This window comes from Trematosphaeria pertusa (assembly GCF_010094035.1).
Source record: "Trematosphaeria pertusa strain CBS 122368 unplaced genomic scaffold BU26scaffold_5, whole genome shotgun sequence".
Classification (NCBI taxonomy): Eukaryota; Fungi; Ascomycota; class Dothideomycetes; order Pleosporales; family Trematosphaeriaceae; genus Trematosphaeria; species Trematosphaeria pertusa.
In genome coordinates, this window is record NW_022987216.1 from 1,107,069 (window position 1) to 1,133,424 (window position 26,356).

Here is a 26,356-nt window from a genome sequence, read left to right on the forward strand (position 1 = left end):
GGTCAGTCTCTTCTGGGTAACTCCCGAGGCCGTGATCCTGAGAGGCGTTCTTACCGATACACAAAAAGACATATTGCCAATCATGACGCTTCGAAACTTTTGAGGTCTTACTGACCTCTTTATTGCTTATTCCTTCGATTCCAGAAGCTCAGCGATCGCCGCCGGGACATGGGCTCCAGGTTCTCGCTTTTCAGACACCATTCAGCGTTGCCATGCCGGGCACTTTCCCCTCGCTTGAAGCTTGGGTCACCTCTGGCGGCTTGGCAACTTTCGTCCTCGTGGAGAGTGACATCGTCGCTCTCTATCAGGAAGGTCTTCGCAGTGGTCAAAACGCCGCAGTGACTTAGGGCTGATCAAGTGGCGCAAACGACTAGGATGCGAGTCCCCGTCACTATTGCTGTATACTTACACATAGAAAGTGGTGATGTTATCAGGCGGCGGATAGCTGTAGTGGATCGGGTAGCGACATACTCAGATGACTTGCGCATGGGGTTTCGCCACAGACGCAGGGTCGTGGTGTTGCGACAATTCCAGGAATTCGGGTTGATGGATTGTGCGATACACAAATGGCCAGGGAAGGGTTGCGCGATATTAGACGGCACACGCCGAGCGCGATACTGCTGACTGCAACTGTCACCCGTCAACTACGAATGCCTCTCAAATGGCACAGCACCTTCGATAGACGCCCGAGGGATATTTTGTCGACTTGAGCATTGGTTTGGCCAGCCATGGTTGCGGTCGGCTACACGTTTGGCTCCCGTCGGCTTAGCATTCACAGTCGGTACTGAATATGGCTTAGCGGCTCGACGCTCAATGGCCATCTCCTTCTCAACACTATCATTTCTAAGGCTACTCGTTCAATTTTTTTCATGGGGCGTCAAAGATAACTGGCGCATTTTTCCTCCGTCAAGACAGAGCCACGCCTTGCCCATACGATATATTAAGCACAGCCCAATCAATCCTGCAGGTCTACACAGTACAGGAAGAATTCTATAGAAGCGTGTTAAGGGGGCTTGCAGCTCCGGGTGCGAAATACGAAGCTTTCGGGCTACGGTGTCACAAAGACACCCAAAATATCTCCCAATTCTCCGGCACCGACTTCTTGGAAGCGTCTACGGACATTCCAAGCCCTCCTGCTCGTACCGAAATCTCCGCTAGGGCGATCCGACCCACGCGACGCTAATTCTGTAAACTTCCATGACACTGCCATGGGACTAAGGTTATCTCTTCGTATCTGTGATGTTTGAAGAGGGCATTAGACTATTCGAAGGTCGAGAAAAGTTTTCACGCAACTTGGTCTCACGATCTCGGTTGCAACCGGTCGATCCGAAAGACGCGATGCGAGGACTCGTCATCATAGACACGAGTCCCGCTATCGTACAGACTAGCAGGCGAACATGCTTCGAGGTCCCTTCTAGCTGCAGGTTTCGGCCCTTTCCCGGCGCCCCTTCGGTTTTGTGGGGCAGAAGTTTACGAGCTTCTCAGACGTGAGATGCACGACTCTGTGGTCATGGTCACACAACGTCAACAGGCTAATGGCCCCAGTCTTCTCTGGAGTAATACTCGGGCAGCGGCAGTAGTGCGGTCTGTCGTCGCTGGTATGCACCTCGGAACCCGCTTGGTTTCTGTGGGGTAATAGCGGGAAGACCGATGGTGCCTTGTGGGAAGCCCCGGATTTCAGGTACGTAATTGCTCAGACGGGAGCTAATACTGCGGGGAAAGGCACTCGAACACGCACTGAAGGCATTAGAAAGGTTGTGTCCATGATCGGTTCCTTGAAGAACTTCCCTCTAGGTTATCGCGAGCTTCTGCGGTTAAGCCTCATCGAATCAACGTCCCTGACCTCCTAGCGGCTTCAGAGGCGTCGGCTCCTCGAAGCCGTACGTTTACGGAATAGTTTACTTGTCGCAATGAAACTATCTACTCGGAAATCGAGCCTCTTCCGCGTTCACAGCATTGGTACAAGGACGACCGGTTTCGTTATTGCACGATCTCATCGAAGTACAAGGACTTTGACCTGCTGCTTCACTGATGAAGCTGTATCATTTTGAGAATTCAGTCTCTGCGTGGAAAGGAACATGTCCTACTCGTTCGTTTCACGTCTCGGCGAATGTTAGGAGCCGAAAAGGTAAGAAGGACTCATAGCGGTGTGCAATCGCATATTGGCAATTGGTAACGTATACTCCGGTAAGAACGCTTCTTTCACTTTCCGTGCACACCCTCTGATTCATCTCGTCTACTATACTACTCTCCACTGACGGGGAAGAAGATCAACTTCACGAAGATCAGGTTTGCCTCAGGATCTTTCCTCATACCTGATACCATTCGTTTCTCTTCTTCCTAGGTGGACTGCACTTCTCGCAGAATTGGTAATATCCCCGCAACGAACGGGCCATGATTCTTGGTCGATGTCTCCACATAAGCGCCGTCTCCTATATATTCGATACCCAACACTTTGCAGCCCACCTTCTATCTCTCTACGCCTCACGCCCATCCTCGAACTGTGATTGCTCACCTAAGAACACCTTCTAAATTAAGGACGTGGGGACTCCCAAGCCAGGGCTCTTTACCTCACAATGCCAAAATACAGTGTGGGCCAGCACGTTCGTTACAAATGCGTTGGAGGTACTACCCCTTCTCATCCTATCCTCAAACCGTCTAACCACTCCCATCACAGGACCTCACTCCAAAACACCCCCCACATCCGGCACCGTTAAGCAGGTCTTCACAGCCCCCACTACGCTCGATGGCAAACATATCCGGGCTTCGGCGGACGAGCCGCGGTATGTGATCGAGAATGTGAGGACGAGGAAGAGCTCCGCGGTTTTCGAGAGGAATATCTTGAGCATAGATGAAGAGAGTAGTAAGCAGGAAGAGCATGGCGGGAATACGGGCTTGGTCGGGGAAGCCGACTTGACGGGGCTAGTCATGGGTGCCATTATGGGTGTCCGGGTTGAGGGGCCGATGGGGAAGAAGAGGATATGGAGGGCGATGGATGAGGCGGAAGAAAGGGAGGGAGAGGACGTGTGAGGGTATGAGTTGTATTCTTGAGGAGGCTGGGGTCCTATGTGGAGGGGTATAACGTGCTTCGAGGAGGAGCTTCAGTTGGAATGAAGAAAGAACGCCCCTTTTTTGAACGCCTTCACATGCAATGAATTGCCCATTGCGCGCCTGAACACCGCCACTGTTGCCGTGATCTCCCTCCATAAAATGATATTCCCCGTCTTCTGCCCTCTCCCATGCTATCTTTACGCTGCAGCTGCTCCCGACAGCATACAGTCCCTCCCATCCACCTTAGCCCGGCCCAATCTTCGGCATATCATGATGCTCGCTCAACCCACTCAGATACTTATTCAACTCCTCCACCTTCTCCTTGTGCGTCTTGACGCCCTCGCGCTTCAGCTTTTCCTCCAGCCGTTTCCTCCGCATTTCCTCGTGCCGCCTTTCTGCCTCAGTCTTCTGGCGCCCGCCAGCTTGTTTTATTGCGCGTTCGGCGGATTCGGGGGATAGAGAGCGTCCTGGTGTGTGTGACGGCGATTTGGGGGTTTCCATGGAGGAGGAGGGACGTTCTGTGACGTCGGCGCGGGTTTCGGAGGACGGGGATGGGTCGCTGGGTTTGGGCTTCTTTTTCTTCTTCTTTTTGTCGATGCCGCCAACACCTTTTAGTTTGAGGGCGCCGCCCGCAGCGGATGTGTAGTCTGAGGAGGGCATTGTAGCGTGCGTGGTGTGGGGAGGAACTGCTTCGGAGCTCGAGCGTTGATTGACGTGGGGAGCGTGCACGTGACGCGGAGGTGCCTTGAAGGCTGGCGCCGTTGAGTGTTCGAACGACACCACCGACTAAGCCAGATCACTCGGCTCTGGAAATTGAACTGGTGTATGTGTAGCTGGAGGCTGTTAACTCCTGCTGCATGAGTTACTGACTTTCACAGGTCCTACCTCCGCCCATCGAGGGGCCATCATCTGTCAACGGATGCGTCGTTACCCTCAGCCGCTACCATCACTCCCCCCTGAGCCGTACCACCCGTCACGATGGCCACAAGCGCGCTTCTGACTCTGCCGACCGAGCTCCGCCTCCATCTGTACGACTTCGTCGTCCCAGAGGTTCCTCTCAGCGTCCCCGCCTCGCAATACACAGGGCTTCTATACTCGTGTACACGCATCCGCGACGAGCTGCAACCCGAGATACTGAAGCACATGACGGCCTTCCTGCTCGAAATGCAATCCCACCTGCGCACCATCCTCGCGAACGATTTCGAATTCACCCTACCACAGTCCTACAGCGAGCTACAGACCCTCACCGTGACCCGCCCCTACAGGTTCAAGCCGTTCCGCGATACAGACCCCTTCCTGCGGCTGACCTACCTCCACTTTAAGTCCATCACGTTACGATATAGAGCTCCACCTAAGTCCAGCAACCCGGACTATGCAGGCGGCCCTTCTCCGCACCGTGGCAATATGCGCCGACTCCTCTTTTACATCGCCAAGTACGCTCATTGGCCGGGATCTTCGCCGTGCGCGAAGAGGATAGTGTATGATTGGAGTAGGGATCAGGAGCACGATAATACGAACTTTCCGTGGACTGATTTGGGGTGGTTGGCGGAGACGGCGGGGTGGAGTATGGAGCCTTGGAGGGATGAGGAGGGGAAGATAATAGGGGCAGTGTTAGTGAGAGTGGATGGCCCCGGGGAGGCATAGGGGCTTGGGGCGCGATTGAGCGCTTGGGGATGCATGTTGGCCGCGGTGCACCGCGCTGGTCCGCGACGGCTGTTATAGCCTGCAGGCTGTGGAAAGCTGCTCCTAAAGGCCTTCAGCAAGTAAGACATAGGATATGCTGGATGTCGATTGGTTCTTTCGATCCGACTCATTCCTAATGTGTGCCACCACGTTCGTGGCTGAACGAAGAAAGCAATTCCTCGCCTCTTTTTTAGAACCTCCTAAACCCCAGGTCCCATGGCGCTGGTTCTATCCCTAGTGAGCCGTATCCACCATCAAATCGGTGCTCCCCTTCTCTGCTGAAGCATCAGAAGTCACAAGACTGCGCCAGCAACTCCGCCAACTCTTCCAGCGCAGCCTGATCATCCAACGTAAACCCATTCACCTCTGCACAATCGACATCAATAATAGCCACCACCTATCAACCCATTAGCTCAAACCCCTTCACAACCATATCCTCTGACTCACCTTCCCCTCCTTCAAAATCGGCACAACAATCTCACTCCGACTCGCCCCATCACACGCAATATGCCCCGGGAACTTCTCCACATCCTCGACCAACTGCGTGATCTTAGTCTGCGCAGCGGTTCCACATACCCCTTTGCCAAATGCAATCGTCTGGCACGCGACCTGGCCTTGGAAGGGCCCCAGGATGAGTTGAGAGGGGTTCGAAGGGTCGACGAAGTAGAAGCCAGCCCAGTTCACGGAGGAGGAGGGTGAGGGTAGTGAGTGGTAGGCGTGCCAGAGCAAAGAGGCCGTGTTGGAGAAATTGCTTGCTTGCGCGTAAGTAGGGAAACGTGACTTCGGCATTGTGGTGGACGATTGCTTCGTGTGGCGTGGAGGGGGGCTTACCAGACCTGTATGGATGTTAGCATTCTTGGTACTTAAAAGATAGGCGTGAACAAGCCAGGCTAGGAGATACTTGCCCAGTTACGCTGGCCTTCGAATAGAGCTTTCGCTTGCTCAAGCACCTGCGCGTACACTTCCTTCTTGCTCATCCCCTTGGCGAAGGTAGAAGCTTCCGCGTGCACCTTATTTGCCATTCAAGCATTAGCCCGTACGCTACTTCAGCCATGTTCTCTCACTGACCATGTTCACACGTTTCTTTTGTTCCTCGTTGATGCTCAAGTTCGAAAAACGATGTGGAAGCTTTCAAGCTAGAAATGGCGCGATCTAAGCCTTGATTGGTTGGACGATGATCACGGAAATACATCATTCAGACAGACAACTACATGAACGATCCGATGCTAGGGAGCAGAAAATTTTGAAGAGGGTGATTGGGCTAGTGTTGAAGGGTGTTGAATAGCGTTCGCTGTTGCATCTGAAGCTTTTCTCGAATCATTTACCGTGTCCGGACTATTCTATCGCTTCCATAGGCGAAGACTGCGTCTGCACTACGTATCCACCAAATCTGGGCAGCATTATGCTTTTGCTCCGTATGATGGCGTCTGATCACCGTCTCTCCACTTGTATCTCACTACTCCAACCAGTACTTCCTGAGAAGTTGCGCACCACCCGGTCGTCTCCTAACCTTCCACCTTCGTGCTCTCCGCGTAATTGTGCTCACAGCACTCCGCCTGCCCTCATCCATCCAGATGCAGAGGCCGGGTTACCCTAAAGCTTTGTCTTAAATCCTCAGCAATCCTTAGCGGGCTTTCAGCCCTTGACCGCCTCCAGTCCCTGGACACCCTCCAAGCCCTCTGTTACCGGCTCATATATCACATCCACATCCAGATCCTTCATCGCCCCAATGACCACGCCTACGCTCTCGAAGAACCCGTTGACTGCAACGCGTAACATGCGGTTTGTGGTTGCGGCGTAGTTCACTCGTAGGACTGTTTGCTCGGAGGAGTCTGCAGGTGCGACGAGGGAGAAGGAGCGTTGAACGAGGTGCGACAGTTCGGCATCTACTGAAAGAGTACGGAGTGCAGTAGATGCGAGGTGGGCTGTTGGGAAAGGAATGTCGAGGGTGCTAGAAGTAACTGTTAGCTGAAGGAGTAGATGAGAGGATTGGTTGATCATACAGCGTGCAAGGAAAGTCTAGCTGCTTCTTCCCGTTCTGCTCTGCCATCACTGCGATTATTCTGTCGTCCGCAGGTTCCTTTCTTGAGACTCTCGATCGATGTTCATAAACCTGGGCTTGTACCTGTCGATTCTGAAGAAGAAATTAAGCTTGCATGAAGAGCGTTAGCCGCATCCCATTGCGGCTTAGCGCGGTTAGGTAAAAACCGTTCCTCACATTCGTCGGCCTCAGGAGAGCGTCATTGAGCATCATCATCGATTCATACCCTGGTATGCCAAGCTTGGTAGCAATGGAGTACAAAACTGCCATGGAACCTCGGGCTTCTCTATCCTTTGAAGTTTCAAGCCTTTTACCACCATAACGTACGCGTCTCTCGCCAATTGACGCAGCACTGCCTACGATACAGCGAATATCATGGCTTCAACATCCTTCTACCGACGCGCCGCCGTCCCCTCGTCACGAGCACTCCAATTCTCCGTCCGTAGCCCGTCAATCCTAATCCGGCCGGCACAAGCGACCTATACGCGCCAATTCTCGCTCTCGTCGCGATGCACGAAGGAGTACCCAGAGAAGCTGAGCACAAACGAGAGTACGAAGACGGATCAGTATCCGGATGACGAGCACTCGACGAAGAAAGCGCATAAGGGAGATGACTTCGATGTTCAGACATCAAATGTGAAAGGCGGTATGGAGTAAGTCAGCCACTCTTCTGCATTGGCTTAGTCTACGAGCAAGTCGATATTTATTACATCGGATCGAGAGACGTCGGATGTTCCTTTGTTGCATATTTCACTGCAGGTTTCTAACCGTTAACGTGTATAGCAGTGCGAAGAAGTCCAGTACAGGCGGCCACGCAACCGAGGGGCGGGATTCTGCGGGAGGAGTAGAGAAGGCGAAGAAGGAGCATCCTGAGGCACCGGACCCAGCCATCGGAATGCAGGACGAGCGAGGTGGACGAGGCGGATGATTGCGGCGGACACAACTTTGAGATTGATACAAGAAGACACTGTGGGCCATGTTGCGCCCGGAGACTGACATTGCATGTTAGCGCATTCTTCGAGAGCATAAGGCCTATGCTAGGTACTACCGAATCAGATCAGTTCAAGAGTTACATCCGGTTCCTCATGCGGATAGACGGCTGTCATGCGATCCACTCTTTTGTTTGCTTGTACGGCTGGTATTGACGCTGGTAGGTTGGCCCCGCCGGTGGACTTACGAGCCAGTCGCCCTGAAGTCCCACTCATCTAGTATTACTTGGTCCTCCGTCTTGGTGAAGACATACGCCCCTCCCCCCAAAAGCTCCAACTTTTGAAGATGGCGAAGCCTTGTTCGTAGGATCAAGCGCGAAGCCTACTGAACGCGTCGGCTATACGAACGGTACGCTTTCTTGTGCGCTTCGCGCCTGGCTTTTCGTAGAGACTTGGCTTATGCTTACTTGCAAGCGCCGAGCCTAAATCTCTCGTTTCCGTCCCATCACACTTTATTCGAACCGAACGTTCATTTCCTCCCGAGGTCATGTTTCACAACACCATTCCCAACTTCTTGGCGATCTAGGATAACATCACCTCGAGTGTTTCAAAACGTACCCCATTGGAGAAATTCGCCCTTGAATGGTCTAGCGCGTCAAGACGCGATTGTGGTCAGCTCAGCATATCCTGGGTATCATTCCGCGGAGCAGCCACACCACGCTTCGTCCATCTTTACAGTGCGGCTTTTTGGCATTCACACTGCCACGTTTCTCAGCACGAAGCACTCCTGCTGATTTGGAAAAGGCCCGAGTATGCCTGATGTAAATTGATCCTGTAGGCAGCGAAGAATTCCCAGGTCCATCGGCGATGTCTGTCAGATGGACGGTAAATGAGAGAATGCAGGTTGATTTAAAACGGGGTGTCCACCTTTGGGTCTAGCATCACCATCAGTAAGTCGGTGTTCAATTTACATTCGCTTCGTTTTTCGACACTTCTCTTCTATCGTTCGTTTCCAAATTCCGTCTCTAGACGAGATTGCTCCTTTCTCTACACATCTTTTCAGACCACCAATTGCATCAACTTCACCTCATCAAGTCCAGTCGAACGACAGCCACCATGAAGTTCACCACTCTCCTCTCGCTTTCTGCAGCCTCTTTGACAGACGCTCACTACACCTTCTCCGACCTTGTAGTCAACGACCAACAAGTCGGTACCGCCTGGCAATACATTCGCGAACACACGCGGGGCTACATGCCAACCAAAGGTACTGACATCCTCACCAACGACTTCCGCTGCAACCAAGGCGCCTCCTCAGGCGCAAACACGGACGTCTATGCCGTCAAACCCGGTGACAAAGTCGCGCTGAAGCAAGCCTTTGGTGGAACTGGCATGAAGCACCCAGGCCCCACCCAGGTCTATGTCAGCAAAGCCCCTAACGGTGATGTAAAGAGCTACGATGGTAGCGGCGACTGGGTCAAAGTCTTTGAGGGCTTGCTTTGCAAGTCTGGTGACGCAAAGGCACTCCAGACGGACGCTTGGTGCATGTGGGGCGAGGACCGCATCGAGTTCACCATGCCGGACACGTTGCCCGCGGGCGAGTACCTCGTTCGCGCTGAACATATCGCTATCCATGGCGCGCATGACGGACAGGCAGAGTTCTACTACGCATGTGCGCAGGTCGAGCTCGACGGAACCACTGCTGCTTCTGTCCCCGAACCTACCGTTCAGATCCCCGGTGTGTATCAAGTCGATGACGCGCCGATTAACTTCTCGGTTTGGGGAACTTCGACGACGTACCCCGAGATTCCGGGGCCGGATGTTGTGGCTGGGGGTCAGGTGAGGGGAAGTACAGATGGGACGGATACAACTATCAAAACGGTTACTGTGGAGAACGTGAGTGGGAATGAGACGCAGGTGGATATGGTCGCCGACGCGGATGAGTGCCCGTATCACGGGTCTGGGGCTGTCAGAGCGAGGGCCGCTCTCGCTGGTTAAGAGGGCGACTGCGGCTCGGCTTCATGCGAGCGCATTCGGTGAATCTTGATTGTTCGTTTCGCGGAGAGCTTCCGTTCTCTTGTACATTTTTATTTTTTACACTCGCTCCTGTCGAGGCTTGCCTCGGCCCTATATGGAATCGACTTACTCTATACTAGTGTCACGAACAACAAGCCCTCCCAACACGGTCAAGAGATAAAGGAAAGCGAAGTATATCTGCCGGAATGCATCATGCTACCATCCCAAACCAGTTTCTCTCGCCTCAGAAAATCCTTTTCCCCGGGTACAAGTAGGCCACCGGCGTGCGAGGTCGCGATCATCTGCATTGCTTGTGGCGCGCCAACGCACCATGCGGTGGGATGCCGTTCCGACCGGTGCTTTCCCGTCCATTGCACCACCGGAAGTGTTTCAACTCAGCAAACAATCTTCGTGCCACAGGCCCCTTTGTACCACCTAGAGTCAGTGTAGCCACGTATCCCAGTTCGATGTGGCCCATATATACCTCGCTGCCTTCACTCGTTCCAATCCTCACTACGGCGCCTCGTTTCTTTTTCTCTCTCTATATATATTTCGCATAGCCAGCGCTTCTGGGCGGGCATTCTCATGGCGAAAACCGGGGACTCCAAGCTGGACGCGTATATCGTTACCCCTTGTCCTCTTCCACCCAGAGGAGGTGCTGAGGCTTGAACATACGGAGATATGGACGCAAAAGCGGGCAGCAGTACCTCCTTGTCAAGCCCTCTTCATGAACCGCTGGGCGTATATTCTCCAGACGGAGCAAAGATGACAGAAGGAAGCTCATCGTGGCTCTATATATATAACAACCCGCACTGAACCACTTTGGTTGGTGACGCCATGGTAAGCGGAGCTCCAGATTCCCCAGCTTGTCAATGTTGCTGACTCTGCCTGGTGTAGCTGGTGATGGCACGCATCTGCCTATCTAGCTTGTTTCCCGCAGCCAAGAAGACGCCGCCACGATTCCTCTACCTAGTAGCCGTCGCACCCATGGAGGTGTGTGTTACCCACATTCTCGAGGGCCTGAAAATCCGATCGATGCCGCGGAGGAGGTTTCAGGCCTGCGATGTGGTGAGGAGGGTTGATCTCTGGGAAGAATGTAAGTTGTTGTGCACCTATCTCTGGAGGTATAACCTGACACGACTAGCCCACTAGAATGCCGACAAGTGGCGTATGACGAGGACGCGAGCGGCAGTGGCAGCGCTGCAGAGGCCATCTGCGCCTTATATCAGAACAAGACGTTCAGGCCCAAGCCTCGTCGGCTGCGTAGCCTCTACCAGGATGACTGGGATATGGTCCTCCCCAAAGCCTAGGGTCAACAAGATGATCCGGCTGCACTTCATGCAGCATATGATATTTTGTGGTCTCAAGCAGTGCATATCTCACTCACTATCCGAACGTATATACACCACGCTCGAATGGTACCCGGCGAGAAGGCCCTTTGGGGCGCGATTTCAGCTTCGTCATTGACTAGGACTGCAAGAGGTATATATATATCACCGGACGAATTCTCCCAGGAATTGGACTTCCGCTCTCGCCACTTCCGTCAGACCTGTTGCACTCGGCATTGCGCATCGTCTTTGAATCTGCTTTGGCTTCTTCGATGCATGTCTCTGCGGCTCTGTCGGCGGACGACCAGGATCCCAACCAAGGTCCCAGACTCTTTATCAGTTCGGACAAAGACTCGCCCGAACACCTTGACTGGAATACGGCATATGAGGAATTCCAAAAGCTGCTTGACGAAGATAAGCGCTCCGCAAGAAGATTTCAACAGAGGCTTAAACGGCATTTTGAGCCGTACTACTTCGACAAGATCAACCTACTCAACGAAGCCGATGTAGTCTACCAGGCGGACTGTATCCACACGTCCGGAACATAGACAACAACAACAAGGCCGGCTACGCGCTCGCTCATAGCTTAGCAGACGACGTTCGCCTGTATCTGGCTGTATTCGGATCTGACTTGTGATCTATGCATTATCAGCGCGCGGCCCTCCTTGTTAGACGCTACGAGAAGTACAAGCACTGCGGCAGAGACCGGTCCGGTATGTTCCCCAGCCACGGAAGCCCCAAACGTTTGAACAAGTTGACTGACTCGATACGAGGATGCAGAGCTGCTATGTCCTGTGGCCCGGACTCCTACGGCAACGCATCGGACAGCCCATCCCCAATTCTCATGTCGCCCGCGTTCTTCCTGGGACTACGATATATGTACTCTCCCAGGCTTGGCCCGCCAAACTCTATATATGCCGGTTTTGATGCAGAAAGGAACATGGGTCCACATCACGTTCCCGCAGGTTTTCAGCCGCCACATATATCAAACACGAACAGCTTGTCTAGATGCCATTGTGAGACAGCTGCCATCAACTCAGGCAAGCTCCGCCCAACTGCTAAGCAGTGGAACGACGAATGGCGCGGGCGAGCGACATGCGTGCCTCCGACTAGAGATGGGAAGTCCTTGGACCGCCTAGTCGGACACTTGTGGCGCACTAGCAGGCGATGCAGGATTGCGGTGCTACCTCGAGACGTCCGATATTCCGTACCGGTGCTACATATGGTGTTTCTAGACCGATTGGATGTTTGACGACTTCCGAAAACAAACCAGCATGTCTCTGCACCAGTGCAACGCTCTTCACACCCTCTGGACCTGGCTTCATCTTCCGTCTCGCCAAATCCAAGCCCGCCTCCCCTTCGGGGGACTCGGCGTGTCATCCAGCGTGCGTGGGAGCCATTGTCATTGTTAGCTGCAACCTGCAAGAGGAAGTCTCGTGGCACGTGGCCGCCGCCGCAAGGGCATTCTGGTCGATGCTAATTAGGCATCTCGTGGCCGCCCTGGGGCATGAAATCAGGCACGCTTATTACGCGTTTCGGTCGCACCCTTCTATACGTAGGCTATGGACATCGCTCTGCTTGCATCATCCTTGACAACGCTAGAGCGGTGGGGGTTCTGACTCCAGAAATCCACTCATGCAGCTTCCTACACCGGATACACCGGACCCATTCTCGCCAGAAGCTCATCCTGTTACGCACGTCTTGGACCAAGAGGACACGTACAGGCACGTTAAACGCAACGCATGTTCAAGGAAGAGTCGACGCGCGTAGAGCTGCCCCAGGCTCCCACAATCAACAATTATATAATCCCTAGGACTACCACACTAAAGGACGTCTACTATATACTCTGGAATCGTATCCTTGACAGCCGACCTCAGGACCGCGCACCCATTCTAGTGGCAGAAGAGAGCCCTGCACCAGCCAGAAGTGAATGAACGCCTGGATGGATACCTAGGCGACCTCGACATTCTCGATACGAACCACGGAGGTGTTACTACACAGGCCGACTACCCGTCTTCAGTCCTTTATATATATACTCGCGCACTGCGCACCGTGCCAGGTAGATCCTGCCCATTGCCCACCAATAGCTCTGAGGCCGGCGTGAACCTCCACGCATACGCTGTCTAGCAACGTTATCGCTGTCGGTGGCAACAAAGGCTAGGCAGGGGAGGTCTGCCCATTCGCGAGAGCCTTTGCGGCGGCGTTTGTGCTTCAGCTGACCTGTCTTCAAGCGTCCTTCTCATGCGTCACCGAGAGTCGCAACAACCGTGTGCCGTTCGCCTTTAGCGTCGCGCTCGCCAAAGGCGGGGGGTGAGAACGTACACCGTCGTCGGGCAGGCTGTCAAGCACGAGGACAGCAATGACAACGATGCGCACACCGCTGAGCATGGGGTGGAGGTTGAGGGCCGAAATATCGAATGAAGTGGCGCAGGACATGTATCGTTGTTACCGTTTGTGTGGTAGCTACGGAAGAACGAGCTGATAACGGGAGCATCTACAAAGAGACGCGGTCATGGAATGGCGAAGAGGATGTTGAATCTCAAGTTTAAGGCGGCCTAAAGACCTTCAAGGTAGTTTGTGTAGTGATCGGTGCGTTCGAAATGCGACATTTGCCTTTTGAGCCATGGCTCCCTTCTCGTTTTGGATCCGAAGAATCGGGCTCAGCGGTGTTGGACGATAGAAGTGAAAGGAGGAGCGCAACCTTCCTAAAAAGGAAGGTTTGGATTTTCTGTCGAATGCTGCTACACAATAGGCCGGGCTACTTTCACCCTCACCCTCACCTTCACCTTCACCTTCACCTCTCACCGATTCACCATACGCTAACTGTCTTTCACTCAACACTTTATACTTAATCGGCCATCACACTTTGAATAAGACGCGAAGCGCTCAATGTGCATCGAGAAAACGTGCTCGAGATAGAGTTAGGTGAGCCTGAAGGACTTCGACACACTTCGCGTGCCATGCCACCTGCGCTTGTATACCCTATCATTCTTATACCAGTCTTACTAGCTCTTTCGTTTGATTCCTAAATGCTTCTCCTTGTTGGCTGCTTGCGGTAGTCGGAACTGGAGGCCTCTTGCGGCTTTCGGAGCGCCCTGAAACAACGTTGGCTTCGCCGGAGTGAGAGCATTCGAAACGAGAACAGTAAAGCCTAGGCCAATCATATCAAGCACAGTATCAAGATATGCCGACGTGGGACATTCCCACATCTCAGAACGAGACGTCGGACAGTGCAAAAAGCCATCGGCGTTCGCGACGAGCTCCTAAAACGCCACCGTTCCTAATCCCTGCCCAACAGAGATGCCTCGGCTCAACTCCACTTCACCATTCCCCAAGTCCCCAGACCCCGCATCCGGGCGCACCCTCCACGCTTTCTATACGCTCGTTAAACCAACATGGCCGGCGGAGCGACTGCATTTAGCCATTCCGCGGTGGCTGACGAGTAGTGGGGGAGGACTGCTGCTTGATCTGTGCAGCGGGAAGGTAAACGAACCGCGGCTGAGAGAGCTATATTCTTTAGCTCCGCTGAATCTCGTTCATTGAATCTATCATTGACCGGAGCTGTACATTCTGATGATTGATGTCGTTGAAGTGAGAATGCGTACGAGAAGGATTCAGGCTGGCGTAAGAGCTAACCAGTTTCGCAGATAAGAGGAACGGGCGTACTCTTTAGAGCTTATTATTTCAGCAATACCTCACTTTGGTAGCTCTCCCGGGCCGCTTACCTCATTCTACAATTCAAAGTCCGGTTAGAGATATCGCTGCTGGTTCGCCCTTTTACGTCCGTAGCGAGATTGGAGCAGTCAAGAACACATCTTCCTTCCAACAGCTTCGCGGACTCGCAAGAAACAGGCTCACAATGGTCCTGGAATCTCGCTGGTCATTTCCTATACCGCAGGTGTCGTTACCGACATTTATCTTCGAATCGCCCACCGCCGACCTCCCAAAGACGCCGGCTTTCATCTCAGCGCGTGAGCCAGAGAAGCACTATCTGTCAACCAGCGACTACCGTCTCTATGCGCAACGACTCGCTTCCGGGCTCCTGCGGTCTGGCCTCCACCCGGGAGACCGCGTGCTTCTCTACTCCGGCAACACGCTGTTCTTCCCTTCGGTGGTTATGGGCGTGATCATGGCAGACGCCGTGTTCACTGGCGCGAACCCGACATACGTGACCAGAGAGCTAGCATATCAACTACGAGATTCTGGAGCCCGGTATCTGATCTGTGCGGAAGGGAGCCTGGAGACGGGTCTAGCAGCCGCGAAAGAAGTCAACATGCGCCCCGACCGTATCTTCGTTTTCGATGATGGAGTCGCTACCTTTGAGGGTAAGACAGTGGAGAAAGATACGCCCGAAGGGAAAGTGCGACACTGGACAACGCTTCTCGACTCAGAAGAAAAAGGCCGAGCGTACCACTGGCCAGACCTACGAACCGACGATGAACTCGACCGAATCATCGCGCTGAACTACAGTTCCGGCACCACGGGCGTAGCAAAAGGCGTCATGATAACACACAAGAACTACGTCGCCAACTGCACTCAACAACTCCACATGTCAAAGCAATCCCCGGAGTTCGAGGCCCGGCTTCAGCGCCAGCGCGGCCTCTGCTTCCTGCCCATGTACCATGCCATGGCGCAGGCTATCTTCTGCGTTAACGCCGCGGTGCTGCGGATCCCGGTTTACATGATGCCCAAGTTCGACTTCCTGGAGATGCTGGAATGCATCCAGAAATACCGCATCACAGACCTCGCTCTAGTCCCACCGGTCGTAGTAGCAATGGCGAAACATCCCGCGGTCCGGAAATTCGACCTGAGCTCTGTGGAGCGCGTCGGCTCTGGCGCTGCGCCTCTGGGCCGAGAAGTGTGCGAGGAATTCGAGAAGCTGTGGCCGGATGGCCGCATCAACGTAAAGCAGGGCTGGGGAATGACCGAGCTGACGTGCGCCGCTACAACGTTCCATCCGGAAAAGGTCTCGCTCAGTTTCTCGATTGGCGAGCTGTTACCGAATTGTCAGGCCAAGGTTGTGCTGGACGACGAGGGCAAGGTCGAAGCGAAGCAGGGCGAGCGCGGGGAGATATGGATCAAGGGACCAAATGTGATGAAAGGATACTGGGGCAAGCCGGAGGCCACTAGAGAGACCATTACGCCGGATGGATGGCTCAAGACAGGAGATGTGGCGTACTTCGACGAGGAGAACCATTTCTACATAGTCGATCGGAAGAAGGTGAGTAGTGGGCGCTAATCTGAGTGGAAACAGGTGACTGACCATATATAGGAGTTGATCAAGGTCAAGGGTCTCCAGGTCGCTCCGGCCGAGCTTGAGGCTCTACTGCTGGATCATCCGGAGGTCCAGGACGCTGCAGTCATCGGCGTGACAATGTAAGCCTCCCAGCTCTCGCGGCAAAGTGTAATGTACTGACCGTTCGCAGCACCGGCGAAGAGCTTCCACGAGCGTACATTGTACCACAGGCGGAGGAGAAAGCTACTCCTGAAATCGCACACAATATCAAAGAGTGGCTTGCTGGGCGGGTGTCCAAGGCTAAGCGACTGGAAGGCGGTGTTCATTTCATCGATGCGATCCCTAAGAACCCGGTAAGTGGCAGGAGTTCTGGACCCAGATGGCGAGTGTAGCTAACGAAGATGACAGTCAGGGAAGATCATGCGAAGGCAATTGAGGGAGCTGGCTGCCAAAGAGAAGCCGAAAGCGAAGTTGTAATGGGGATGGCGGGGATGTGCGGGGTCTGCATAAGAGCTTGGCCGGAAACGCATAGAGAGGTGGCATGTTGTGGGTAGTGGCCAGCGATAGCAGCCGGAGTGGCGGTCTTCTCGAGAGTCGGGCTCTGTAACGGTAGACGTAGAGATTGTAACACAGAAACAAATGAGGGTATAGCGGAGGCAAATTCCCATAGGTGCGGAAATCTTGACACTGAAATTTTGCTGCGCATATATATATGCAGCATGTATCCTGCCTCTGTGTTCGTCCCCGAGTGCCCGTCTTTGCGTGTTCTCAGTTGCTCCGCTGCCCGCCCTTGGCTGCCCTCAATTCCTCCATCTTTCGCACCCGCTCCTTGAATTCCTCGTACTGGCATTTTTCGTACGAGTGTCGCTCGTTCTGCAGTCGCGCATTAGCACCCAGCCTCCTCCTGGTTCTGGAACCCAGCGTACCTCGCACTTCCACGGCAGGTAGAACTCTTCGTACCGACACCGGTTGAGGGGAATCAGCAGATGTGCGCAGGAATCTCGGTACGGCAGCGGCAGGCGTGCGGCGCTCATCTCCTCGCGGGTAGCCTCTGTCTCATGCCATCAGTGTCTGTGTCTGGGATTCGCCGGAGCGGACGGCCAATTGGGAGGGAAAGCGTGGCAGACTGACTCTTCGGCTCGCCGCCGGCAAGACCAACGGCCTCCTTTATCTTCTCTGTGACGGTCATGGTGGCGGCGCGCGGTATGACTCTTCAATTGCGGGTGTGGGAGCCGAAGGGAGCGGTGGTGACGTGCTGCGGCGATGGAGTGAGGTGCAGGCCGAAGCTCTGGCGCCCCGAGGCCTTGGCGGGCCAGGCACGAGCGAGCCCACCACGGGCGAGGCTCGCGACGCGTCGACGTCCTCGCGAAATCACACCTCCGCTCTGCCACACCTATCTTATCTCGCCGCTGACACTGCCGTCCCTACGCCGAGCATGGTCAAGATGCCCCCGGCGCCCGATGGCAAGATATACTCGGCGACGTACAGCAATGTAGGTTGCGCGCCCTCCTCGCCCTCTTCCCTTCCGGCGCCCACACCCCTCCGCTTGCCGTGCGCTGACCGTCTGTCTCCCAGGTGCCCGTCTACGAATTCAATGTCGCCGGCAACCACGTCATGCGCCGCCGCGCCGACGACTGGATCAACGCGACGCACATCCTCAAGGTGGCCGACTACGACAAGCCCGCCCGCACCCGCATCCTCGAGCGCGAGGTGCAGAAGGGCGTCCACGAGAAGGTGCAGGGCGGCTACGGCAAGTACCAGGGCACATGGATTCCGCTGCCCGAGGGCCGCATGCTCGCCGAGCGCAACGGCGTCCTCGAGAAGATGCGGCCCATCTTCGACTACGTCCCCGGCGACAGGAGCCCGCCGCCCGCCCCGAAGCATGCCACTGCTGCGTCGAACCGCCCCAAGGCCCCGCGCCAGAGCGCCGCCGGCGTGGGTAGAAACGGTAATAATATCTATTCGCTAGAGTCGATTCAGTGTAGGAGGCTGCTCTCCTTCGTACGACCTGCATGAGAGCGCGGGCTGACTTGTGCGCAGCGTTCGTAACGAATTCCCAGTCGCAAGTCAGCGAAGACCGCTACGAGGACCAGGTGCAGCATTCGCGCTCGCAGTACCGCGAGGAGACACCCGATAACGACACTGTCGTATCAGAGTCCATGCTCGGCGACCAGGACATGATAACGGGGTCGCAGTACTCGATAGGCAGTCGCAAACGAAAGAGGGGCGCGGACCAGATGTCTATACAGGATGCGCAACACCAGATGTGGGCCGATGCGCTGCTTGACTACTTCATGCTCCTGGACTCCGAAGAAGGCTTCGTTGCGCCGCCCGAACCCCCGCCGACTGTTAACCTGGATCGGCCCATTGATGACAAGGGCCATTCGGCTATGCATTGGGCGGCTGCTATGGGCGATGTCGAAGTCGTCAAGGAGCTAATACGGCGTGGCGCGCGCATAGACTGTTTGTCGAACAACCTGGAGACACCCCTGATGCGCGCAGTCATGTTCACGAACAACTTCGACAAGAACATGATGCCCAACATGATCAAGATCTTCCAGCAGACGGTGCATCGGACAGACTGGTTTGGGAGCACTGTGTTCCACCACATCGCGGCAACCACGAGCAGCACGAACAAGTTTGTTTGCGCGCGATACTATCTGGACTGCATCATCAATAAGCTGGCGGAAACATGGATCCCGGATGAGGTTACTCGGTTGCTGAATGCGCGAGATAAGAATGGGGATACCGCCATCATGATTGCTGCGCGCAATGGGGCAAGGAAGTGTGTACGAAGTCTCTTGGGGCGCAACGTTATTGTAGATATACCGAACAACAAGGGGGAGACCGCTGACGATTTAATTCGGGAGTTGAATCAGCGCCGGCGAATGAATGGCCGGCCGCGACAAGCATCGTCGTCACCGTTCGCACCGCCCCTGGATCAGAGGATGAATGGAAACGGACTCCATATGGACGGAGTGGTTTCAGCACCGCTGGTACCATTACCGTTCTCCGCTGTCTCGACCCGCGACCCGCAACAGTACCGCTCACAGACGGCGTCGCATTTGATGACCAAGGTAGCTCCTACGTTAATGGAGAAATGCAAGGAACTGGCGGCGGCGTACGAGGCGGAACTGCAAGAGAAGGAAACAGAATCAGTAGACGCAGAGCGCGTAGTCAAGAGACGTCAAGCGGAGCTCGAGGCCATACGGAAACAGGTTGTGGAGCTCTCTGGCATGACAAACGGCCTCCATATCGATCTAGGCGACGAGGAAGCAGACCGCCATCAGGAGGAGGAGCTGCTGAATCTGGTCGAAGAAGCCGAGTCCCTACTGGAGATAGAGCAGAAGACCGAGCTGAGGCGATTATGCGCGTCCATGCCGCAGAATACTTCGAACTCGCCGATCGATCTGAATGAGAAGATGAGGTTAGCACTGTTACTGCATCGCGCTCAGCTGGAGCGGCAACAACTTGTTAGAGAGGTGGTCGGCAATCTGTCCGTGGCCGGCATGGGTGAGAAGCAGGGCGTGTACAAGAGCCTGATTGCGAAGGCGCTGGGTGAGAGAGAGGAGGATGTGGAGTCGATGTTGCCCGAGATTCTGAAAGAGCTGGAAGAGGCGGAAACGCAGGAGCGCGCTGAGGGGCTGGAACAAAGCCCTCTGTGATCGCATTACTATGACGACCTTTTCGTTTACGCTCCGATAGCAGCGGCGTCCGTTGTCGGGCGTGTTTATCCTCGCGAGTTGTGTTGAGCTCGAGCTTCTTCGATGTATGATTTGTCTATTGATTCCCCTGGGTGGCTACGATTGGTATGAGTAAATGCTGCGCATTTATGAATAGCTATTTGTTAATGTATACTTGATGCCACGAACATTCGTCCATGTCCCCTTTGACATAAGATCGGTCCTTATCTAGTCGTGGTCATCTGCTTGGTTTGATGTTTGACATGTGCCAGACCAGGGCGACGGTCATCTGTTAGAAGCAGTCACGAACAGCAGCTCGTGAATCCGCAGCGAAACATTCACTACAGAACAGACAGCGAGGAATTGACCCAAATCCAAATGCTTCCCGCGTCTAGCTCGGCAGCAACGGCAGCCGCGAATGCACGATGAGGCATCTCGCAGCCCAGGGCCCCCGTCCACGCACCCGATTGGCCCGCCCTGGACCCTGCTGCTCCTCCGCCGCGCATCGTGCAGGGGCCTGGCTTTGGCGTGCTCAGCATCTAACCCCCAGCGAGGCCACCTTGATATCAGCAGCCACACTAACTCTGCAGCCTCCCACACCTGCCAGAGCGCCCGTGTCTCCACTGCAACCCGCTTATATGCCCGAATCCATTCCACTGAGGAAGACACACCGGCCCGGCACCCACCAGCACCCTTCGCCCGACTCCCACGACGCGGATAGCGAACCGCTGCACGTTTCGGCCCTGAGCTCCAGGCAGCTGAGTAGGGACTCGAGCCCGTTCTCTGAGATTCCGCATCCGCGCCACACGAAGCGGAATAGCGTTGCGTTCAAGGAGCCCGAGAGTGCGTCCGACGACGACATCGAGTTCTCCGACTGGGATGAGCACGATAGTAACGGCCGCCTCGACTCCGCCACCAACATGCCGTCAGACCTGAGGCCTGACTTTGACCGCGAGCGAGACGGGCGCTCGTTGTCCCCGCTGCTGGGGCACAAGACTGCGGACGAGGGCACAGAGACTAGGCCCGGGATTAGCAGGAGGAGCACGCATACCTTCCATGAGCGGGACCCGGAGAGCCAGGCGCGGTACGAGACAAGGAGGAAGTACACGTATGCGGCTATCTTTTTGGCGTTGAGCTTGGTGAGCTTTACGGTGCAGACGGAGACGGCCGTGTATATTCAGCATGAGCTGAAGTGGGAGAAGCCGTATTGTATGCTGTGGGTCTTCCCATTTCCTCTCCTACTAACCCAAGACCTGTAAGAGTGGGAGAAGGTGGATGCTGATGAAGGCAGATACATGACCCACGGCTCCTGGGTCCTTCTCTGGCCCACCCAACTCGTCCTCCTCCGCCTCCAGAAATGGAACCAGCCCTGGTCCACCTTCTGGCGCCGACACGTCCAGCTGCTCCGCCAAACGGCTCTCATGGTCCAGCACCAGACGCTCCACCCCTCCGTCCGCCAATCCCAGGTCTCGCCTGTCCGGTACATGCTCAAGATGACGGCATTCATAACGTGCGCTCTCACCGTAGCTGGAGGAAGTTGGTACGTCGCGGTCAATTTGACGACGGCCAGCGACTTGACCGCAATCTACAACTGCTCCGCCTTCTTCGCATACGCATTCAGCATCCCGCTCCTCCACGAAAGAGTCCGCATCAGCAAAGTAGTCGCCGTCGCTATCGCCATCATGGGCGTCTTCGTCGTCGCCTACGGCGACAAAGCGCCCGCAAAGCACGGCTCGAAATCCGGGGGCGGAGCAGGCGGCGAGAAAGCGCCGCCATCCCACGAAGCAGAGAACCGAGCGCTGGGTAACCTCGTCATTGGCGTCGGGAGCGTGCTGTACGGCTTCTACGAGGTGCTGTACAAGAAACTGGCTTGTCCGCCCGAGGGCTGTGCGCCGGGCCGCGGCATGATCTTTGCGAATACGTTTGGGAGTTTGATTGGGGGTTTTACGATCTGTGTGCTGTGGATCCCGCTGCCGATTATGCATTATATGGGGTGGGAGCTTTTTGAGCTGCCAAAGGGAGAGCAGGCGTGGATGATGGCGATTTCCGTCCTCGCCAATGCGAGTACGTCTTCCCCTTTCCCTCCCATCCCCCGCCCTGTCATGCTAACTGAGAGTTTCTAGCCTTCTCCGGCTCCTTCCTCGTCCTCATCTCACTCACCTCGCCCGTCCTGTCCTCTGTCGCCGCGCTCCTTACCATCTTCATCGTCGCCATTGTCGACCAGCTCCTTCCTCCTCCGCTGAACTCGCCGCTCACACCCGCTGCTATCGTCGGCGGCCTGCTCATCATCGGTGCCTTCGGCCTGTTAAGTTGGGCGACGTACTGGGAAATGGATGAAGAGCGGCGGAAGAAACTCGAGGAGAGCGGCAGCGATATCGACGACTAACTCTCTGTCTTCCATGCAGTTTCCTTTTCAAGTCCGGATACACATATACAAGGAGCTTAGAGGCTCTAACTGGGCTGGATGGGATGTACAAGATGTGCCTTTAGACGGGTGGGTGGATGTGCTGCCTAAGCCTGCGCCATGTTGGCTGGGGCTTTCTACTGCCCGGCAGCGCTGGGTGTCCCCTTTCACTTTTGTTTACACCAGCATCGCTAACTAGGTATACGGGTGGGTATATGTGCAGCCATAGTCGCGCACAATTGGGCGGTTGTTTCAACATGCGTATGTATGCATTCATAGACGGTGTTTTGGGCTTGGATACTCGAAGCTTTGGCTTTGATTCGGAGTACGATATTTAACTCGGCTGTTGCGGGTTCGCTTCTACAGACCTTGACGACAATGGGGAACCGGTGATGGGCAATGTTTTTTTGATGAATGAATCATGATAGTATCCCGCGCGACAGTGCGATTTATCTTCCCCAAAGCGACGCTCGAGACACATGGTCATGGAGGTTGTTTTGTGTCTACTGATGCTTTCCCACGTACAATCCTAAGCGCCAACCGTGCTCCGTTGAAACTCCGCCCAATGCTTGCAAAAGGAAACGCTGGGATAGAGGTACTGCTCAATCAAACGGCACCCTCCTCAGCCGGTGCCCCATGCCCATCTTCCTTTCCTCTCCTTCTGCCCCGACCGCAGCCGGCACTCTAATCCCACAGCAATCGCCCCATCCGGCCTGCGAATGCACATGCCTCGTCCCCTCCTCATCCGTAAACACCTTGACCTCCCCGCCTTCCTCATCCTCGCTTTCATCCCCCAGTCCAAAATCGTCCTCCTTACTCATCCCCTCAACAGCCGGTATCAAGCTCCCAAACAGGAAGTGCTGCATGACGGGCAACTTCTCCAGTATCTCCTTGACGAACATCTTGCGCATGCCAGCCTCGATCTTGACCCACGACTTCGCCGCGGATATGTCGTCCAGCATGGGCGAGTGCCAGCGCAGCCCCTCGACGTTCTTCACGCTGTTCACGAAGGCAACCTGGTCGATGTACAAGTACTCGGGCCCCTCTTCCTCCAGCACGAGCTGGTTGTGTATCGCCTTCGGCGTGATGTACGCGTGGTGCAGCAGCTGGCTCGCGCCGAACAGGAACGGCAGGAACTGGTAGTCATCCAGGCCCCAGACGCCGTGGCTACCCGCGGGCTCGAGATAGTACGCTTCCTGTATCTTCCGCATGAGGCGCAGGTATGCGGGCAGCACGACGAGCGCGAGCGCGGGGAACGTCGGCGGCGGGAGCAGCGACAGCCGGTTCAGGCACAGCAGCCAGAGGAAGAAGTTCAGCTCGTGGCCGGAGCCGTAGTCGATGCGGCGCTTGTTGCCGAAGCTGTTGTGCAGGTAGGATGATATCTCGTTTACTTGCGCAGCGTCGGTGAGGTGCAGCTGCGCGTGCCATGCTGGGAGGGCGGCGGCGACTTCGTCGAGGAAGGTGCGGAAGACGGGGTTGCCGAAGCGCGAGCCGGTGTCTTCGGGCGGGCAGCGGTCGAGTATGGCTTCTGCTTCCTTGAGGAGGTGCAGAATCGTCTTGACGACGGGGGAGACTTCGTCTTTCTTCACGCTCGAGATGGGCTTGTCGCGCACGCTGTCTGCGAGCCCGAAGATGAAGGCTTCCACGAGCTTGCAGGCCGGACTCTGGAGAAACAGCTCATGGTCCTCCGGGCTCAGGATCCTCCGCGACGGGTGCACGTACGTATGCTCTGTGAGATCTGGCGGCGGAGGTAACGGCGGCGTCGGCGGGGGAGGGGCAGCCGGCGCTTCACGCTTGACGGGGGCGCGCTTGCGGGGGACGAGCTTCGGGATCTTGTTGCTGAGATCGGGGGGCGGGGAGGGATCATTCCCGCCGGAGTTCGGCGGCGCAGTCATGGTTGCGCGGTGTATAGTAGATTGTGAGTGTATTGGAGAAGACGAAAGTTGAAGCTCGAAGCTTGAGACACGGTCCATCGGGCCGACTCCCCGGCAGCTCAGCACTCACTCCACCACCAGCGCACCTTCCCTCTCCAGCCCTCGAGATTGGAAAACCAAGCAAGCATATGCACAGTTGACGTATGGTCTGTATCGACCCTGGCAGCATCCAGAGATTCGGTCCAGGCACATATACGCCGTCCTATTCTCCGGCTTCAAGGATCGATCTATGCCTTTCAGGCAGAATGGCAATCGCCAGCCCTACAGTTATGGGGCATGCAGTGGAACATTCTTCATCTATCGAACGCTTCTCTCGCTTGTTCAGTAACTCGGAGCGATTGCTCCGACCGATTGAGCGCCGGAGCTGCTTCCGGATCGTCGTGGATATGCAAGACATTGCTCGGCTGGAAGGCACCGGCTGTTCCTGGAGAAAGAATGCTGAGATGCATGGTCTGGGGTGGGAAGTCTGGATGGAGGATGCGACGTCAGCAATGAGGAAGGTGCTCATATCAAGCCGAGGGTTGGCGGAGCGAGTTCTGGTTGAGGTCATATCAATTATCCACCAGTGTGACCAGAGTTTCTAGAGGCGCATGTAGCTGGTACTTGTCGACGATGTACCTTTTCGATGCTGAGGAGCCATGCATGCATCACTGAGTTTGACAGAGAGAGCTAGAGTCCGATGTTATCGTCTATTGCCTATCCGTAGACCTGCCGTGGTATCATTCTCATCCCACCGTCACCCATTCCATGTGGGGGCGTCTATTTCGCAGCCAACTCCTTCTCAATATCGGCCTTCAAGCCCTCCGGCTTCGACGTGCTCGCCCAACGTGCCTTGACCTTGCCATCGCGTCCGATAAGGAACTTCTCGAAGTTCCACTTGACGCGCTTGAGGCCCATGAGCCCCGGCTTCTCGGTCTTCATCCACTCGAATAGCGGGTCCGCGTTATCGCCGTTGACCTGTTGATCTCCCGTCAGCCTCTGTGTGTCCTCTCCCCCATCATCCAATGTATTAGGGCATACGCACATCGACCTTCCCCAGCACGGGAAACGTAACGCCATAGTTCACCTGGCAGAAGTTCTGGATCTCATCGTTGGTCCCGGGGTCCTGATTCCCAAACTGGTTGCACGGGAAGCCCAGGATGTAGAAGTCGTTCGGGTACTTGGTCTTCAGGTCTTGATAGAGCTTCTCGAGGCCGGCGAACTGGGGCGTGAAGCCGCACTTGGAGGCAGTGTTGACCACGAGGACGACCTTGCCTTTGAGGTCCGCGAGCGAGTACTGGTCGCCCTTCTCTGTGGCGGAGCGGGTGTGTTAGCTCCGATTCCTTCTATGCAGCGAGGCTACTTTGCAATGAGGCAGTGGGGGAGGTGGGGTGGGGCGCAGGAAGACATACTGTCCTTGGGCTTGAAGTCGTAGAATGTAGTCGCAGAAGCCATGGTTGCGAATCCTTCTCGTGCCTGGGGCGATGTCTGTCTTCGTATCTGTAATCTGGGTATCGAGCTCGCACTCGCAATCGCTCTCTTCTGGAATCTCGAAGCACTTCTCAACGCTTTAATATGCTGGCCTCGGTGGTGCGATATTTGTCTGAAGCTTGCGACAGCACCGATACGGAAGGGCGGCGGTGGCGGGGCAGTGCAGACCCTGCGGATCATGTCATGTGAAACGGAGCTTGGCTAGACTGTTACAGGATTACAAAGATGCCCTTCCAGCTTCCCTGTTTTGGCTTTGCCTGGCGGGCGAGCGAGTTGTGCGACTCGGAGTCGAACCTCGGCGGGCGAGCAGGTGCTGTGGCGGGGCTCGGAGCGATGACGTACCGGCCATTCCGACGCGCATCGTATTCGGACATCGTGTGCATCCGGCCTTAGTCAGCAGACATCTGGCGAGAATTGTCATCGCGCATCACAAAGCGGGGGCGGTCCAGCTTCATTGTTGGTCAGACCGAATCCATGACGAGTCGAAGGTATGGTAAACATATTAATTGATACAAATGCTACAACTGAGTAATGACGTGCGATGCCCGGCGAGGTTGAACGGCGCGGGGATTGTGCGTAGGCAC

The 26,356-nt window shown here is 55.3% G+C and overlaps 13 protein-coding genes across 13 annotated transcripts; 7 read left to right on the forward strand and 6 right to left on the reverse strand.

The window, feature by feature from the left end:
* Positions 1-2,354: 2,354 nt before the first annotated feature.
* Positions 2,355-3,162, forward strand: BU26DRAFT_272810 (uncharacterized protein). Its single transcript, XM_033821398.1, has 3 exons — positions 2,355-2,369; positions 2,462-2,625; positions 2,678-3,162. Exons 2-3 carry the CDS (start codon positions 2,577-2,579, stop codon positions 3,028-3,030), a joined length of 402 nt encoding a protein of 133 aa, XP_033685897.1. The 5' UTR covers positions 2,355-2,369; positions 2,462-2,576; the 3' UTR covers positions 3,031-3,162.
* On the reverse strand, positions 3,088-3,820 carry BU26DRAFT_272783 (DUF1754-domain-containing protein). The gene has a single exon (XM_033821397.1). It carries the CDS (start codon positions 3,709-3,711, stop codon positions 3,295-3,297), a length of 417 nt encoding a protein of 138 aa, XP_033685898.1. The 5' UTR covers positions 3,712-3,820; the 3' UTR covers positions 3,088-3,294.
* Positions 3,821-3,850: 30 nt separating this feature from the next.
* BU26DRAFT_517680 (uncharacterized protein) lies at positions 3,851-5,131 on the forward strand. The gene is made up of 2 exons (XM_033828632.1): positions 3,851-3,874; positions 3,930-5,131. The coding sequence occupies exon 2, from the start codon at positions 4,030-4,032 to the stop codon at positions 4,693-4,695; it is 666 nt and encodes a 221-aa protein (XP_033685899.1). The 5' UTR covers positions 3,851-3,874; positions 3,930-4,029; the 3' UTR covers positions 4,696-5,131.
* Positions 4,858-5,829, reverse strand: BU26DRAFT_272743 (GAF domain nucleotide-binding protein). The gene is made up of 3 exons (XM_033821395.1): positions 5,803-5,829; positions 5,182-5,744; positions 4,858-5,131 (listed from the first exon to the last, which is right to left on the reverse strand). Exons 2-3 carry the CDS (start codon positions 5,521-5,523, stop codon positions 5,021-5,023), a joined length of 453 nt encoding a protein of 150 aa, XP_033685900.1. The 5' UTR covers positions 5,524-5,744; positions 5,803-5,829; the 3' UTR covers positions 4,858-5,020.
* Positions 5,830-6,000: 171 nt separating this feature from the next.
* Positions 6,001-6,853, reverse strand: BU26DRAFT_603422 (Pcc1-domain-containing protein). The gene is made up of 2 exons (XM_033835421.1): positions 6,738-6,853; positions 6,001-6,685 (listed from the first exon to the last, which is right to left on the reverse strand). Exons 1-2 carry the CDS (start codon positions 6,782-6,784, stop codon positions 6,370-6,372), a joined length of 363 nt encoding a protein of 120 aa, XP_033685901.1. The 5' UTR covers positions 6,785-6,853; the 3' UTR covers positions 6,001-6,369.
* A 122-nt stretch (positions 6,854-6,975) lies between these two features.
* Positions 6,976-7,680, forward strand: BU26DRAFT_517683 (uncharacterized protein). Its single transcript, XM_033828633.1, has one exon. The coding sequence runs from the start codon at positions 7,151-7,153 to the stop codon at positions 7,430-7,432; it is 282 nt and encodes a 93-aa protein (XP_033685902.1). The 5' UTR covers positions 6,976-7,150; the 3' UTR covers positions 7,433-7,680.
* Positions 7,681-8,820: 1,140 nt separating this feature from the next.
* On the forward strand, positions 8,821-13,974 carry BU26DRAFT_529983 (lytic polysaccharide monooxygenase; the record flags this gene model as incomplete). The annotated part of the gene is made up of 2 exons (XM_033830929.1): positions 8,821-9,597; positions 13,798-13,974. 2 exons carry the CDS (start codon positions 8,821-8,823, stop codon positions 13,972-13,974), a joined length of 954 nt encoding a protein of 317 aa, XP_033685903.1.
* Positions 13,975-14,410: 436 nt separating this feature from the next.
* On the forward strand, positions 14,411-16,948 carry BU26DRAFT_517690 (4-coumarate-CoA ligase-like protein). Its single transcript, XM_033828634.1, has 5 exons — positions 14,411-14,636; positions 14,693-16,266; positions 16,318-16,421; positions 16,472-16,634; positions 16,690-16,948. The coding sequence occupies exons 2-5, from the start codon at positions 14,905-14,907 to the stop codon at positions 16,756-16,758; spliced, it is 1,698 nt and encodes a 565-aa protein (XP_033685904.1). The 5' UTR covers positions 14,411-14,636; positions 14,693-14,904; the 3' UTR covers positions 16,759-16,948.
* A 101-nt stretch (positions 16,949-17,049) lies between these two features.
* Positions 17,050-17,470, reverse strand: BU26DRAFT_562867 (putative NADH-ubiquinone oxidoreductase B18 subunit; the record flags this gene model as incomplete). The annotated part of the gene is made up of 3 exons (XM_033833078.1): positions 17,050-17,154; positions 17,208-17,332; positions 17,413-17,470. 3 exons carry the CDS (start codon positions 17,468-17,470, stop codon positions 17,050-17,052), a joined length of 288 nt encoding a protein of 95 aa, XP_033685905.1.
* A 21-nt stretch (positions 17,471-17,491) lies between these two features.
* Positions 17,492-19,946, forward strand: BU26DRAFT_481335 (apses-domain-containing protein; the record flags this gene model as incomplete). Its single annotated transcript, XM_033825730.1, has 3 exons — positions 17,492-17,773; positions 17,857-18,229; positions 18,301-19,946. The coding sequence occupies exons 1-3, from the start codon at positions 17,717-17,719 to the stop codon at positions 19,944-19,946; spliced, it is 2,076 nt and encodes a 691-aa protein (XP_033685906.1). The 5' UTR covers positions 17,492-17,716.
* Positions 19,947-20,464: 518 nt separating this feature from the next.
* BU26DRAFT_517691 (uncharacterized protein) lies at positions 20,465-22,827 on the forward strand. The gene is made up of 3 exons (XM_033828635.1): positions 20,465-21,180; positions 21,256-22,028; positions 22,088-22,827. Exons 1-3 carry the CDS (start codon positions 20,603-20,605, stop codon positions 22,348-22,350), a joined length of 1,614 nt encoding a protein of 537 aa, XP_033685907.1. The 5' UTR covers positions 20,465-20,602; the 3' UTR covers positions 22,351-22,827.
* A 143-nt stretch (positions 22,828-22,970) lies between these two features.
* Positions 22,971-24,233, reverse strand: BU26DRAFT_377603 (Phosphotyrosyl phosphatase activator; the record flags this gene model as incomplete). Its single annotated transcript, XM_033822535.1, has 1 exon — positions 22,971-24,233. A coding segment is annotated over one exon (1,263 nt), but the record flags the coding sequence as incomplete, so codon positions are not given.
* A 619-nt stretch (positions 24,234-24,852) lies between these two features.
* Positions 24,853-25,850, reverse strand: BU26DRAFT_517693 (glutathion peroxidase protein). Its single transcript, XM_033828636.1, has 3 exons — positions 25,694-25,850; positions 25,327-25,592; positions 24,853-25,259 (listed from the first exon to the last, which is right to left on the reverse strand). Exons 1-3 carry the CDS (start codon positions 25,734-25,736, stop codon positions 25,062-25,064), a joined length of 507 nt encoding a protein of 168 aa, XP_033685909.1. The 5' UTR covers positions 25,737-25,850; the 3' UTR covers positions 24,853-25,061.
* Between the last annotated feature and the right edge of the window lie 506 nt (positions 25,851-26,356).

Excerpts from the sequence above, each read along its gene's own strand:
- BU26DRAFT_272810 (XM_033821398.1), top strand. The coding sequence starts at position 2,577 with ATGCCAAAATACAGTGTGGGCCAGCACGTTCGTTACAAATGCGTTGGA. Across the intron at positions 2,626-2,677 it reads TCGTTACAAATGCGTTGGAG|GACCTCACTCCAAAACACCC; the intron begins GTACTACCCCTT and ends CTCCCATCACAG.
- BU26DRAFT_272783 (XM_033821397.1), bottom strand. The coding sequence starts at position 3,711 with ATGCCCTCCTCAGACTACACATCCGCTGCGGGCGGCGCCCTCAAACTA.
- BU26DRAFT_517680 (XM_033828632.1), top strand. The coding sequence starts at position 4,030 with ATGGCCACAAGCGCGCTTCTGACTCTGCCGACCGAGCTCCGCCTCCAT.
- BU26DRAFT_272743 (XM_033821395.1), bottom strand. The coding sequence starts at position 5,523 with ATGCCGAAGTCACGTTTCCCTACTTACGCGCAAGCAAGCAATTTCTCC. Across the intron at positions 5,132-5,181 it reads CGATTTTGAAGGAGGGGAAG|GTGGTGGCTATTATTGATGT; the intron begins GTGAGTCAGAGG and ends ATGGGTTGATAG.
- BU26DRAFT_603422 (XM_033835421.1), bottom strand. The coding sequence starts at position 6,784 with ATGGCAGAGCAGAACGGGAAGAAGCAGCTAGACTTTCCTTGCACGCT. Across the intron at positions 6,686-6,737 it reads CTAGACTTTCCTTGCACGCT|CACCCTCGACATTCCTTTCC; the intron begins GTATGATCAACC and ends AGTTACTTCTAG.
- BU26DRAFT_517683 (XM_033828633.1), top strand. The coding sequence starts at position 7,151 with ATGGCTTCAACATCCTTCTACCGACGCGCCGCCGTCCCCTCGTCACGA.
- BU26DRAFT_517690 (XM_033828634.1), top strand. The coding sequence starts at position 14,905 with ATGGTCCTGGAATCTCGCTGGTCATTTCCTATACCGCAGGTGTCGTTA. Across the intron at positions 16,422-16,471 it reads GCAGTCATCGGCGTGACAAT|CACCGGCGAAGAGCTTCCAC; the intron begins GTAAGCCTCCCA and ends GACCGTTCGCAG. Across the intron at positions 16,635-16,689 it reads ATGCGATCCCTAAGAACCCG|TCAGGGAAGATCATGCGAAG; the intron begins GTAAGTGGCAGG and ends CGAAGATGACAG.
- BU26DRAFT_517691 (XM_033828635.1), top strand. The coding sequence starts at position 20,603 with ATGCCCGAATCCATTCCACTGAGGAAGACACACCGGCCCGGCACCCAC. Across the intron at positions 21,181-21,255 it reads GAGAAGCCGTATTGTATGCT|ATACATGACCCACGGCTCCT; the intron begins GTGGGTCTTCCC and ends TGATGAAGGCAG. Across the intron at positions 22,029-22,087 it reads TTCCGTCCTCGCCAATGCGA|CCTTCTCCGGCTCCTTCCTC; the intron begins GTACGTCTTCCC and ends GAGAGTTTCTAG.
- BU26DRAFT_517693 (XM_033828636.1), bottom strand. The coding sequence starts at position 25,736 with ATGGCTTCTGCGACTACATTCTACGACTTCAAGCCCAAGGACA. Across the intron at positions 25,593-25,693 it reads CGACTTCAAGCCCAAGGACA|AGAAGGGCGACCAGTACTCG; the intron begins GTATGTCTTCCT and ends GCTCCGCCACAG. Across the intron at positions 25,260-25,326 it reads CCGTGCTGGGGAAGGTCGAT|GTCAACGGCGATAACGCGGA; the intron begins GTGCGTATGCCC and ends GGAGATCAACAG.